Source organism: Palaemon carinicauda, chromosome 22 (genome assembly GCF_036898095.1).
Source record: "Palaemon carinicauda isolate YSFRI2023 chromosome 22, ASM3689809v2, whole genome shotgun sequence".
Lineage (NCBI taxonomy): Eukaryota > Metazoa > Arthropoda > Malacostraca > Decapoda > Palaemonidae > Palaemon > Palaemon carinicauda.
The window spans coordinates 112,146,219-112,161,035 of record NC_090746.1 but is presented as its reverse complement, the minus strand read 5'-3'; the positions used below and the strand labels follow the sequence as shown (position 1 = coordinate 112,161,035).

Genomic DNA, 14,817 nt, shown 5'->3' with positions numbered 1-14,817 from the left:
AACCCCTCGGGGTTAAGGGTTGGAAAGTTCCAAATAACCTGGGGGTAAAAGGGTTAAAATAATTGTTCTATTATACTAAAAAAATTTTAAAACTTTATCCAGTTAGAAAGAGTATGAAATGCTTGAAAAGAGTACATTGATGCAGAAATTTAATGAATTTTACAAAGGGAACAATAAGTATATTCAATTTGAGGAAATAACAATTGGAAGAAGAGAGAAATAAGTTATTATAGAGTTTTGTAACTGTTTTTTTATGTCAATTTTCATTCATTCTAAGGAGATTTTACTCAGCAATCATTGTACTGTACAGTGTAATTTCTTACCACAGGACATGGTGTTATTCTGGATTCAGAACGCCCACATCTTGTGGTGATCGATGATAACTTACTAACTACCGGAGTTACCTTATACCATTTGAACGACGGTACAACCACAATTGGATCATTGCCAACGCAGGATATTAGATTAGAGGTACAGTATGTCATACTGGATATATTTGGGATATTAAAAGTATTTTGTTTAATGTAGAATTCTGGTAAATGAATATTTAATTTCATAGTTTTTGTCAAAATGGTGGAGTGGTGTTAGAGTTTATCAGTGTCCTACTGAAACTTATTAGTAAATCATCTTAAATTCCATTTTGATCCTGTATAGGTTGTAAATAACTTTAATATAGTTCTCAAATAACTTGAATGCAAGTAAACTGCAGTGCAGTTCAGACAGAGCTATGGTAGTTATGAAGTAAAAATACAAGGAAGTGTTTTATTTATGTTTTTATTACTAACATTGATTAAAAGTACATCTGATACTGAAATATTGGGATTTATTAGTAACAAATGGTGTTAAATGCTTGAAATGCATGTGACATTAGCAAAGGGTAAGCAAGTATGGTAATATCTCGGTTCATGAATAACTCAAAATCCGAACAAATTGGTATATGAGTGTAAAGATTCAAATCAGTTTATGAGCATAGAAACTGAAATCAGTTTACAAGCACAGAATCAGTCTCCGAGCAAACACTTAACTCCGTATGTGCAGAGTTTGGATGAGTACTAACGAGACTAGCATGTGATGTGCAGTACCGTATGCCACCCACATGCCTTTCACACGTTTTTCATACTATTTTGTTTTGCTTTAGCTTGCTTCCCACTGCTCAGACCGTAATTTCTGTAGTACTTATACCAGCATCACCTTACAATATCTTGCAAGCCCCTTTGAAATTGTTCTTTGTAAAGTTTTGACTGCCTATTCTTTATAGAGTTGTGATTGCTACTGTTCACGTCAAGTTAACAGCGTCAACATTACATAATAGTATTTGCCGTTGGTGTTGACAGTTACTTTTAGGACGAGAAGGCCTTGAAGGACTTCATTAAGAACAACATCGCACCTGATGAAGATCGTAACACTTAGTTAGCAGTTATTTAACATTAACATTTTGTGACTGAGGGTGGTATTCCTGACATTGTAGAAGCTCAGCTTAAGATGGAACTTGCACATTAAAATTTTTTTTTGACAACCAGACAGTAGTCATTTGTGTCTGGATAGGGAGATCTTGCTCAAGAACTCTGAATACAGTGATTCTTCCAATTATGAAGTTCCTTTGGGATCAGTCTGCCTGTCAGGCCCTAGATACAGAATAGATCTTAGACCATAGCTGCTTCGACGAGATCCTCAAAACTGTCTCAGATCTCCAAGGGGATCTGTTTGGGATGTCTAAGAAACACAAATTTCCACTGTAAGTAACTTCAAATGTAGGTTCTCAAACAGTTACAAGAGATGCCTTAAACCTACACTGGAACAGATGGTATTTGATATATCTTTCCTTCAATGAGTGATTTTGAGGGTTTTGAAGATCCTATTGAACTTTACAGGGACAACTGTGATTGTGGCTCCACTTTGGCCAAAGGTTTCCACTCCTTCAAAGTTTGAGATATAAATCTCATCTTCTTTGGTCAGCACAGCTGTATTAGAGAATAGGGAGTCGGAATATCCTCGCTTCCTGCTTCAGAACCTTCACGTCTGTATTTTATATCATATTTATGGAAGAGACTTCTTGGCTAGCAACATTATTTATTTGATTGGCTGTTAGAGGTCTTCTTCCACCTGACAATACCAGTCAGTGTGGGAGGCATGGATAGCCTTCCATACAGAGAAGACCACATGCTGGATAGACCTGGACGACTTGGCTTCCTCCCTTGTCCATCTCTATGAAACCATGAATAATTTTGACATACTAATCTGCTTCGACAGAATTTCTCAAGCTAGCTTTTAACGGGAATTTGATTTGGATGTATCACAATACATTCTCATTTATGTTGTGACAACTGATAGTACAACTCCTTCAGCATGTTGGTCACTTATTTGAGTGCTAGATATCTGACCAAATCAGGTAATTCCCTTATTACTCAAAAAGACCTACTTCAGAAGACTTTGACGGGTTCAATAGAGCCTGAACCTGGGGGTTTCTAATTTGCACACCAGGTACAGTACATTGATATACTGGCCCTGGATTAAGGAAGACAATATTTCTTTGGTATATCATGTTTTTTAGGATTTTTTGTTGTAGCCTTTACAGGAAAGTTCTTTTGAACCACTCCTCACCTTCCCAAAAATAGGTTTTTCCTTGGTCAAAACCCCTTTTTATTCAGAATCCAAATGGCTAATAAAGCAAATGAGATTCACATGGTGATGAAGAGTATATCAAGACACTGACTTTTTTCCATGGGAGATGGGAATAATGCAGCCTTGCATATTTACTGCTGTTGATACCCTACTACTAGTATGTCAGTTTTGAATGGTCTATAGTATTTTTCCAGCCCATGCTAGGTATAACTCAAGCAAAAATTTGGGGTTTATTATAAAACTTTAACATGTGGTGAAACTTTTAAAATAAAACTATTTTAATGAACATTAATATTATTGATACTGCAGTTTGCTATTTATGCTATTTATTTTTAATCTATTCGCTGTCATCTGGTTTATCTGTGAATGTATTGTAACCCGTGAATGCTCTGCACGTAAAATGGTACAATATTATTATAGGTGTTTGCATGTTTGTTTTTTAATACCTTATAGGACAGTTGTGTTTGTAAATTGTAGAGTTTATAGCAAAGTATATATTTTTATTTAACTTTTTCTGTACAGGGTGGTGAAGTATTGGAAGAACACTGCACAATTCATCTTGTTGATGGTGAAGCTACATTAGAGTCACGTCCTGACGCACAATGTTGGGTCAATTCTCAGTTTGTGGATAAACCCAGTAGGCTTACACAAGGTATGGCATGATATTTTGTATGCTGTCTACAAAAATACTGTATCAGATTTTTTATTAAGCTATAAATGTGTATTAAGCTTTCCACCTTTCAGTTCATTATTATTGAAGAATATGAACATCTGTCCCTGTGCAATGAATGCCACAAATGATGAATTATTTTTTATTTGCAATACATAAGCAACTAACACTGCTGTTAAAACCTTATTTACTTCAATTTAATCACCTCTGGCAATTTATTTCATAATGCATGATGCAAGGCCACAATCTATTGTCATAGTTAATCAGAACACAGAAGATCCAAGCACTGCTACAAACCAGTTTTATTAATAAGTCCTTCAAGCAAGTCAATGGAAAACATATTAAATGCTAAAATTCTTTAGTATTTCCAAAGATGCTACAACCCTTCACCAAGTTGCTACTGCACATATGGAAATGAAAAATAAAAAGCCTCTATTTTAAATCAAGCTAGATTTTCTTATGCAAAATGGGGTGCTGATTGATAAAGCCATTATTGTATGAGGCAATGGTTCTACCAGTAGTACTGTAATAGATTAATGCAGTCAAATGTATGCATCTGCTACAAACATCCCTTAAAACTTTTAGGGTTAGTACATGATGTATTCAAAATATTCACCAGAAGTTGTAACAAATGAAAACATGAAACTCAGTAACATTGTATCAGCCATCAATACATTGGACAGGTATTTGGAAATGGCGTTACTCTAGCTTAGAATAGGACGCACGGGTTGAACACAGTTATTAATTGGAAAACATATTTCAATCAACAGTGAATGACAAGTGTTGAACACAAATCCCTTCAAATAATTTCGGTTGGAATCCTTCATCATCAGTCTATTCAATTGTATGATTTTATTTAGTTTGTAAGGACAAACTTTTCTGATCAGCCCTGCAAGAACTTTAAGCTTTACATAGTAGACTACTGTACTTCATTCAAACAAACCCATAAATCATAAGTAGCCTTTTTTCTTGGAAAGTCTCCAGTCACACTAGTTTCACTGGTCTTGGAAGGCAAAAGTCCCCACTGCACATGTCCCATTAAAGATACCTTACATTTTTCTGTGTGATTGAGTTTTTAAGCAGACAAATCTTGTTTTTTCTCAATGGTTAGCATGTTTTATGTTTTTTGTGAGATTTACCACTTTTTGTTTCATTTGTTTGATGTCGGCTACCCCCCAAAATTGGGGGAAATGCCTTGGTATATGTATGTATGTACCATTTATTTTCATTCTTCCATTCATGACCTTATCAATGTCAGGATGCCAGAGAACTTCAAATCATTCTTTTATTCATTCATTCATTACCTTATCAAGGGACCAACTGCTATGTTTTAAAATTCAATTTTAGCTGCATGTTTTTTTGTATATATTAGTAACCAAATTAACATTTCACAACAATTGAGCTTATATGATTTTAATATTTTATTTTTTCTTAGTTAATGCTGCATTAGTTTTACCAAAATACTCATATGTATTACTAATAATAACACAAAAATTGTTTTTATTGATTCTTTCATATCTTGTTTCATAAAAAATAACAGGTTTCAGATTTTTAAATATACAGTACTTTATATAAGAAGAACATTTATACTAGCAAAAATACAGAATTCTTTTTAGCCTTTTTTACGAAAATAAGTAGGCCTGCTCTTTCCAAACTACTTCGATAGCCCAAAAACCAAAGAAAGTCAGGAAGAAGATGCTTTGATTCTCTTATTTATTACTGATCATAAGATAAAGCTTTGTTTTGATATTTCTACAAAATTCCATGAAAATTCATAGCATGGCCCTCCCTTAATTCTTATACATTTTTATGTGTTTTCTGTAGTGTTATGTGAATATTATTTGGCATTTTTTAATGTTTTGCCTGCCGAGTTGATGGCTTCCCTCTACAAATGGTTATGTGAGTACAGTACTTGGTATATGTTTGCATGTACAGTATGTAATTTTCATAATTTCTTGCTCCCAGGGAATATTTTTTCTTTGTTCATTTAGTTTTATGACGTGGTTGCTCCATGGTTCTATTCAGCATTGAATTTTAGTGATTTGCTTTGTTTTGATATTTCCTAGTTGTTTTGGTCAGTTTCACTTACTGGAGAAATGGTATAGTTTAACAATATTATTCTGCGTCAATGACCTTGGATGTCAGGATGACAGAAAACCTCAAATCAATCAATGAATCAATTAACAATGTTATGGAATTCTCGAAGTGATAATTTTGTGATTCTTAACCCTTTTACCCCCAATGGACGTACTGGTACGTTTCACAAAACTCATCCCTTTACCCCCATGGACGTACTGGTACGTCCCTGCTAAAAACTGCTATTTAAACTTTTTTGCATATTTTTGATAATTGTATGAGAAACTTCAGGCATTTTCCAAAAGAATGAGACCAACCTGACCTCTCTATGACAAAAACTAAGGCTGTTAGAGCAATTTAAAAAAAAATATACTGCAAAATGTGCTTTAAAAAAAAAAAAAAAACACCTGGGGGTTAAGGGTTGGAAAGTTCCAGATAGCTTAGGGGTAAAAGGGTTAACATATCAGATTTTGGTGATTTATGCTTTATTTCAGTCAAATGTTGTTATTGGCAGTTTCACAGGAATTAGTTACTTTTGTTCTCCATTTTATGTTCCCAACGTTTCTAATTAATGTGAATTTCTGTCTAATTGATTTATAGTATTATGATTTATACCGATCCCGTTTACTTGACTTTTAATTTCTGGTAAATTGTAATTAATATTTCGCCAAGCCCCAACATACTTGTCTCTTAAATGTCAAAAAAAAAAAAAAAAAAAAAATGGAACTACACTTGTGGTTGCCAAGTGGCAACATCAGAGAATCATAATCTGTGGGCCGTAACATTTCATTAGAGTTCACAACTCCTCTGTCATTGTGAGCTAAAAATAGACTGGGCAGACCTGCCAGAGATCCCATATTATTATTGTTATTATTGCTAACTGGAGATTTTTAGCACTGCTTGGGTTAGAGTTTAGATTTTCCCTCAACTCATGAACCAAGTTTTCAGGGAAAAACACATACAACGCAGAAAATAATACTCTAAATGCCAGCTTCTCTTCTGATCTTTATGACTCTGTTGGTATTGTCCTTGTCTTTCACTCAGAGTTTTAGGTTCAATCATGGTAAAGGTAGAAAATTATTTCTATTGCACTCTTGATTTTCTGTTGATTTCCATTACATTAATCAGGAACTGTAATTTGAATTCAGTGTATCACTGGTTGGTCAGAAGTTAGGTAAACTTGTTATGATGTGACATGTTTATCCTACCCCGGGAACTCTTTAGGTACTATGTGAATATTTAGGTTCCTAATCCTTTTTTTTGACCTTTGTGGCTCAGTTGAAAGCACCCTTGTCTTTCACTTGATAGTCCTAATTTTGTACAGAATGTTACAGCTGCTTATGTAATAAAGGCTTTCTTCTTGATATTTAGTTTTATCTGAAATTTAATATTATGTTGTTTTTCAAGGTACAGTACTACTGTATCAGTTCTTTGTTTGCATTTCAAAATGCTTTTCCATATTTGGTGTATTGCAGAAACAAAATATATAAAACATTTGTACTATTATACTGTCTGTCTGCAATTTTTCATAAGAAGAAATTAGCCTTATGAATATCCCTGATGTTCATATTGCTTTCGTCTTTGGAAGCTTGGCATGATGATGTTATCCTTTATAAATGGATAGATTTTAATTTTTCTCCCTTCGAATACACTAATGTTTATTAAAGTAATGGGACTTTCCAGTGTTTAACAAGAATAAAATGCTGTGCAAGTTGTATAACTTTTTCAATATCAATGCTGAATTGGTAGTGATAGGACATGTGCTTCACATTGACAAGGTTTTTTAAAATTTATTTTAGTGGCTTAAAGATTTCTTCTCCAGGATTTTTTAAGCAATTACTGCGTAATTGTGCAGAAGTATTTTTTTATCGTTTTCTTCATTCTCTTTGTATCTCATGCTGGGAACAATTATTTAAATCAGAGAATCGCTGTTCCTTTTAAGAAAGTATGTTTCATGGTTCCTGTTCAGATTAAAGTTCAAAAGTGTAAAAGACAGCTAGATAACTAAATTGTGAGGCAGATGACTAAGATGGTAGACTGGATCCTTGTAAACATCGACTCGCTTAAGTAAGGGCCGCTAAACAACCACTTTTTCCTTATGTGCCGAGATGGTATTCTGGATCATATATCACTCTTCTTAATGAATTAAGTGCCCCTTAACAACCTCTTACAGTATTCTTCTGTGGATGACATAGAAAATCGTATGACTTAAACCAAAAAAATTTTCTTTTTAATTAATCTGTCAAGATTCAGTAAAACTGTTCAATTGCATTATATTTAAATGGGTGTGTGTATCATTCAGTTGCAACCTCGGCCTATAGCTTATCCCAGGTTTTTCTCTTACATGGCAAATGTAGGGATTAGTATATCATTTGCCAAAACGAGTCTTTAAACATACTGTATACACACCAGTTCTCATATGTTGTCCAAGGAACCATTTCCTTATATAAGTTAGCTAGAAAGTACAAAGGCACAAATTTTCTATTTTGAAAATTCTTGCAAAAGATATATAGTAATAGAAGAGGTACTAGATTTTCTCCAAGATTTTATCAACAGGTTAATCCTTGTCCCCAAAGCATCATGGGTTCAAAGACCACTTCTAGATATCTTGAGTCTTAAAAGTTTACGATTCTAACATACTTTTCCGTGGAAACACCATGAACGGTAAAGTTTACGATTCTAACCTACTTTTTCATGGAAACACCATGAACGGTTTAGTTAGCAATAAATAAATGAGATCAGATGTTTTCAATAGAACTAATAGATGCATATTTTCCCATTCCTGTCCATCTGAATTTGAAAAATTCATTCGTTTCATCAGTGGTTTGAAGGTTTACTAGTGCAAGTGCCCGTGTTTTGGTCTCATAATGCTAGGGCTCAGAGTTCTGTTGTACTGCTTGACTGGCTATTTTTAACACATTGAAAGGTTACAGATTCAATCAGAATAGTTCCTCAGGTTTCTATAGAAGTTGTATTTTATGGTCATATGTGAAAAAGTCTCTTCTTGTGCCAATTTAGAAGAATTTTTATTTAAGGATGTTAATAGAAGTTGAAAGGAATGCTTATTTTGATTGATGGAAGTAAAGGAATTTATCAGTAACTAGAACTATTTATATGTAATTATTTTTAAATATTTAACTTAGCCGGTGAATATATAATAGCTGCAACTCTGTTGCTCGACAGACACATACATAAAAACTCGCCAGCGATCGCTATACAGGTTGCGGGTGTGCCCACCAGCGCCAACTGTCGGCCAGATACCACTCTCGATGTAAACAAAACCTCAATTTCTTCTCTGTCGACGTGTCGACAAGACGTACTTTACTCGCTGTTGAACCTGGAGTTTTTCCCATCATATTTGGTGAAGTACTTTAATTTGGTTTGAGCTTTCGCAGTACAGGTGTTTTTCTTCAAATAAATCCTTGAACTCTTTTTTGAATCGGATTAATTGTTGATGACTTAGATCGTTTTTTGGAATTTTCCCTTGACTAATTCAAAATGGCTGACCCTTCTCAAGTTCCCAAGTTCAGAAAATGTAATGCTAGGGACTGTCATAGGCGTCTTCCAAAGGCTTCTCTCGACCCTCACACTGTTTGTTCCAATTGTCGGGGTAAAACCTGTCAATTGGAAGATCGGTGTGAGGAATGCGTGGGCCTTTCGGAATTCGATTTTATCGAATTTGATAAATATACACGCAGACTAGAGAGAGATAGGGTAAGGAGAAGTTCTTCTAGGTCGGTAGATTTTTCCTCTCCACATGCCCCTGAACCTATTCCTTCCCCTGTAGTGGTTGTTCCTAACCCCCCTCCTAGCACTCAGGAACCGTCGATGGCAGACATGATGCGTGCTATTCATGCCTTGGGGGAGAGAGTTGAGTCTTTAGCAAGTGACCGAAATCAACTCATGGCGGACGTAAAGGAACTCAAGTGCCAAAGTGCCACGAAGGATAGTGTCAAGTGCCTAGTGTTACGCAAAGTGTTGTGAACAGTGTTGCGCTCGAGGGTTCGTCTGTTCGTGCCTGTCGTCCTCCTAGTCCGGGACCTCTTGCAAGCTCCCAAGCCCAGGGGAGAAGCAATGTCGTACGACTCATGGGTTCGAGAGGCCTTGATCAGCGATCAGACGTTCCCTCTAAGGTATCAGGTGTATCTCTCCAAGATCGCCCCTACCTAAGTAAGACGAGAGAGCCCATTTTTACCTCGTCGTCCGAAGGTGTTTCACGTAAGAAACCTTGGACCAAGGTCTCCAGACCTTTAAAGCGTAAGTCGGTCCCTTCAGGACAAGTCCAACGTCCCGGATGTAGCCACTGGGACAGTTCGGACCCGTTGCCGTCATCTGATGACTGCTCGCCGCCTAAGAGAGGCAAAGTTGTGCCGTCTCATTCGTTAACCCCGTCTGTTACCGCACCTGCTTCCGTAGACCCTAAATGGGTGTTACTGCAAGACATGCAGTCCAAGCTTGCGTCCTTGATGGAGGACTACAACGCTGAGAAGGTTACCGTTGAACCTACGAGCCTTCAGCCATCCAAGCGTTCTGTTGTGCGTCCTGTTGACGTGGATGTAGCTTTCTCGTGTCAACCAGTTGGGGTGGTACCTCCACCGATGCGACCCAGTGTGGATTTCCAGCCGCACGTTGACGTTAGGCAACGCACTGATGCGTTTGGTGACGTTCAGGACGTTCATCAACCATCAGAGTTGACTTGTTTTGACGCGGTGCGTCAACCTCCGCAACCCGGTATGGTGTTGACTGCACAACCCAGACGGTCTAAACAGTCTCGGGTGGACGCTGTGCGTCCTCGCGCACCTGTTATTGTTGACAGTTCCCAGACTGTTCAGCAGTTCCAGGACGCTGCGTCCGGCTCCGTCACGTATGCTCCTGTGCGACCGGACTCTGTGAGTCAAACGTTGCCTACTCCGTTGCCGTTTTCTCATCAGTTATCGGATGAGGAACAGTCAGATGAGGACGTTGCTGAACCACAGCATGAGGATCAACCTTCAGAACTAGATGAGCCTAAAGCAGTTCAACCATCCTTGGACTTTAGAAAAGTCATGGCTGTTTTTAAAGAGTTGTTCCCTGACCACTTTATTTCTGTGGCTCCTCGTTTGCCGCCGTCAGAGTTTGTCTTAGGCGTTCCTGCTACCATGCCTGCCTTTACTAAACTCGTTCTCTCTCGCTCATCCAAGAGAGCTTTACGGATGTTAGGCGATTGGTTAGAGACCAATAGGAGTTTAGGGAAGACAGCATTTGCCTTCCCCCATCTAAACTCTCATCTAGATCGAGCGTCTGGTATGCCACGGGAGAAGTTCTCGGCTTGGGAGTTCCTGCCTCTGCCCAGGGCGACTTCTCAAGTCTTGTAGACTCTCCCCGCCGTCTTGCCATGAGACGCTCGAAGATTTGTTGGTCACCCTCGGACCTGGACCACCTTCTTAAAGGCATTTTTAGGGCGTTTGAAGTCTTTAACTTCCTGGACTGGTATCTAGGAGCCCTGAGTAGGAAAATCTCTTCTGCCGATAGGGATGTTTCCTTACTCATTATGTCCTGCATGGACAAGGCCGTCCGTGATGGGTCCAACGAGCTTGCCGCTTCATTCACGTCCGGAGTCCTTAAGAAACGAGAGTCTCTGTGCTCGTTTCTGTCAGCAGGAGTGACGCCATGCCAAAGATCCGAGCTACTCTTTGCGCCCTTGTCTAAGTGCTTGTTTCCTGAAGTCTTGGTTAAGGAAATTGCCTTGTCTTTAGTGCAGAAGGACACCCACGATCTAGTTGCGTCCTCGGCTCGCAAAGCTCCCCCTTTGCCTGCCTTGTCTGCCAGACCTAGGATGGACACTCCTGCGTCCAGGTTTATCCCGCCCTTTCGTGGCAGAGCCTCCAGCAGGGGAGGTGCTCGTGCCGAAGGGAAGCGAGGGAAGAGGAAAGGATCCAAGTCCTCTAAGGGCAGAGTCTGACTGCCCGCAACTTCAGACAGCAGTAGGTGCCAGACTCAAGAACTTCTGGCAAGCCTGGGAGAAGAGAGGCGCAGATCAACAATCTGTGAGGTTGCTCAGAGAGGGGTACAAAATCCCTTTTGTACGCAGACCTCCTCTAGCGACATCCCCCATCGATCTCTCTCCCAGGTACCGAGAGGAAGAAAAGAGACGAGCCCTGAAACTGGAAGTGTCTCTTTTGCTAGAGAAGGGAGCGGTGGTCAAAGTCTCGGACCTTCAATCACCGGGGTTTTACAACCGTCTCTTCCTAGTATCAAAGAAGACAGGAGGTTGGAGACCGGTGCTAGACGTCAGTGCTCTGATTGTCTTTGTCACAAAGACGAAGTTTACCATGGAGACCACAAAGTCAGTCCTAGCAGCGGTCAGAAAGGAAGACTGGATGGTCTCTCTAGACCTAAGGGACGCCTACTTCCACATCCCCATTCACTCAGACTCCCAACCTTTTCTGAGATTCGTCTTCGACGATGTGGTGTACCAGTTTCGGGCCCTGTGCTTTGGCCTAAGCACAGCTCCTCTCGTGTTTACGAGGCTTATGAGGAATGTGGCAAAATTCCTCCACTTATCGGACATCCGAGCCTCTCTTTATTTGGACGACTGGCTTCTCAGAGCCTCTTCCAGTCATCGCTGTCTGAAGGATCTCAATTGGACTCTAGATCTGACCAAGGAATTGGGACTCCTAGTCAACTTGGAAAAGTCACAGCTGGTCCCATCCCAAACTATTCTGTATTTAGGGATGGAGATTCACAGTCAAGTTTTTCGGGCTTTTCCGTCGGCCCCCAGAATAGATCAAGCCCTGCTCTCCATCCAGAAGATGCTGAAGAAAGAACGCTGCTCAGTCAGACTGTGGATGAGTCTGGTAGGAACGCTGTCATCCCTGGAGCAATTTGTCTCACTAGGAAGGCTACACCTCCGTCCTCTTCAATTCCATCTGGCTTTTCACTGGAAAAAGGACAAGACGCTAGAGGCGGTCTCGATCCCGATTTCCGAAAAGATAAAGTCTTGTCTGACTTGGTGGAAGGACAATATCAGCCTACGAGAGGGTCTTCCCCTGGCAGTTCAGATACCCAACCACGTTCTCTTCTCGGACGCATCGGACTTGGGCTGGGGCGCGACGCTGGACGGTCGGGAATGCTCAGGTCTGTGGAACTCGAGTCAGAGGAGCATGCATATCAACAGCAAGGAGCTTTTGGCGGTTCATCTGGCCTTGATAAGCTTCGAGAATCTCCTTCGAGGCAAGGTGGTGGAGGTCAACTCGGACAACACCACGGCCTTGGCGTACATTTCCAAACAGGGAGGTACCCACTCACTGACTTTGTACGAGATCGCAAGGGACCTGCTCATCTGGTCAAAAGATCGAGGCATCTCCCTAGTAACGAGGTTCATCCAGGGCGACTTGAACGTCCTAGCAGATTGTCTCAGTCGGAAAGGTCAAGTAATTCCAACCGAATGGACCCTCCACAAGGATGTGTGCAAGAGACTTTGGACGACTTGGGGTCAACCCACCATAGATCTCTTTGCAACCTCGCTGACCAAGAGGCTTCCAATCTATTGCTCTCCAGTCCCGGACCCAGCAGCAATACATATATTATTATTATTATTATTATTATTTGCTAAGCTACAACCCTAGCTGGAAAAGCAAAATGCTATAAGCCCAGGGGCCCCAACAGGGAAAATAGCCCAGTAAGGAAAGGAAAGAAGGAAAAATAAAATATTTTAAGAAGAGTAACATTAAAATAAATATTTCCTATATAAACTATGAAAACTTTAACAAAACAAGAGGAAGAGAAATTAAATAGAATAGTGTGCCTGATTGTACCCTCAAGCAAGAGAACTCTAACCCAAGACAGTGGAAGACCATGGTACAGAGGCTATGGCACTACCCAAGACTAGAGAACAATGGTTTGATTTTGGAGTGTCCTTCTCCTAGAAGAGCTGCTTACCATAGCTAAAGAGTCTCTTCTACCCTTACTAAGAGGAAAGTAGCCACAGAACAAATACAGTGCTGTAGTTAACCCCTTGAGCGAAGAAGAATTGTTTAGATGCCTTCCTCCTAGATTGGTCACATCTAGACCTTTACGCATTCCCACCATTCAAGATTGTCAACAAGGTACTGCAGAAATTCGCCTCTCACGAAGGGACAAGGTTGACGTTAGTTGCTCCCCTCTGGCCCGCGAGAGAATGGTTCACCGAGGTACTTCGATGGCTAGTAGACGTTCCCAGAAGTCTTCCTCTAAGAGTAGACCTTCTACGTCAGCCACACGTAAAGAAGGTACACCAAAGCCTCCACGCTCTTCGTCTGACTGCCTTCAGACTATCGAAAGACTCTCGAGAGCTAGAGGCTTTTCGAAGGAGGCAGCCAGTGCGATTGCTAGAGCAAGGAGAGCGTCTACCATTAGAGTCTACCAATCGAAGTGGGAAGTCTTCCGAGACTGGTGCAAGTCAGTTTCCGTATCCTCGACCAGTACCTCTGTAGCCCAAATAGCTGATTTTCTCTTATACCTGAGAAAAGTACGATCCCTTTCAGCTCCTACTATCAAGGGCTACAGAAGCATGTTGGCCTCGGTCTTTCGGCATAGAGGCTTAGATCTTTCCAACAATAAAGATCTGCAAGACCTCCTTAAGTCTTTCGAGACCTCTAAGGAGCGTCGTTTGGCTACACCTGGGTGGAATTTAGACGTGGTCCTAAGATTCCTCATGTCAGACAGGTTTGAGCCTTTACAGTCAGCCTCCCTGAAAGATCTCACTCTTAAGACTCTTTTCCTGGTATGCTTAGCCTCGGCTAAAAAAGTCAGTGAGCTTCATGCCTTCAGCAAGAACATCGGGTTTTCGTCAGAAAAAGCTACTTGTTCTCTGCAGCTTGGTTTCCTAGCCAAAAATGAGCTACCTTCTCGTCCTTGGCCTAAATCTTTCGATATTCCTAGCTTATCGGAGATCGTAGGCAATGAACTAGAAAGAGTCTTATGCCCTGTTAGAGCTCTTAAGTTCTACTTAGCTCCTACTAAACCTTTACGAGGCCAATCTGAAGCGTTATGGTGTTCGGTTAAGAAACCATCCTTGCCTATGTCAAAGAATGCTTTGTCATATTTTATCAGATTGTTAATACGAGAAGCTCATTCACATTTGAGTGAGGAAGACCGATCTTTGCTTAAGGTTAAGACGCACGAGGTTAGAGCTGTAGCAACTTCCGTGGCCTTTAAGCAAAATAGATCTCTGCAAAGTATAATGGACGCAACCTATTGGAGAAGCAAGTCAGTGTTCGCGTCATTTTACTTGAAAGATGTCCAGTCTCTTTACGAGAACTGCTACACACTGGGACCATTTGTAGCAGCGAGTGCAGTAGTGGGTGAGGGCTCAACCACTACAATTCCCTAATTCCATATCCTTTTAATCTGTCTCTTGAAATGTTTTAATGTTGTTTTTATGGGTTGTCCGGAAGGCTAAGAAGCCTTTCGCATCCTGGTTGATTTGG

General features: G+C 40.1%; 1 protein-coding gene across 1 annotated transcript in view; it reads left to right on the top strand.

Annotated features, from left to right (window-relative positions):
* Klp98A (kinesin-like protein 98A) overlaps positions 1-14,817 on the top strand; it is a 100,512-nt gene that overhangs the window by 60,995 nt on the left and 24,700 nt on the right. Inside the window, exons 11-12 of the mRNA XM_068346637.1 lie at positions 329-471; positions 3,145-3,274. Coding sequence (XP_068202738.1) covers positions 329-471; positions 3,145-3,274 — 273 coding nt within the window. The remainder of the gene's footprint in view (positions 1-328; positions 472-3,144; positions 3,275-14,817) is intronic.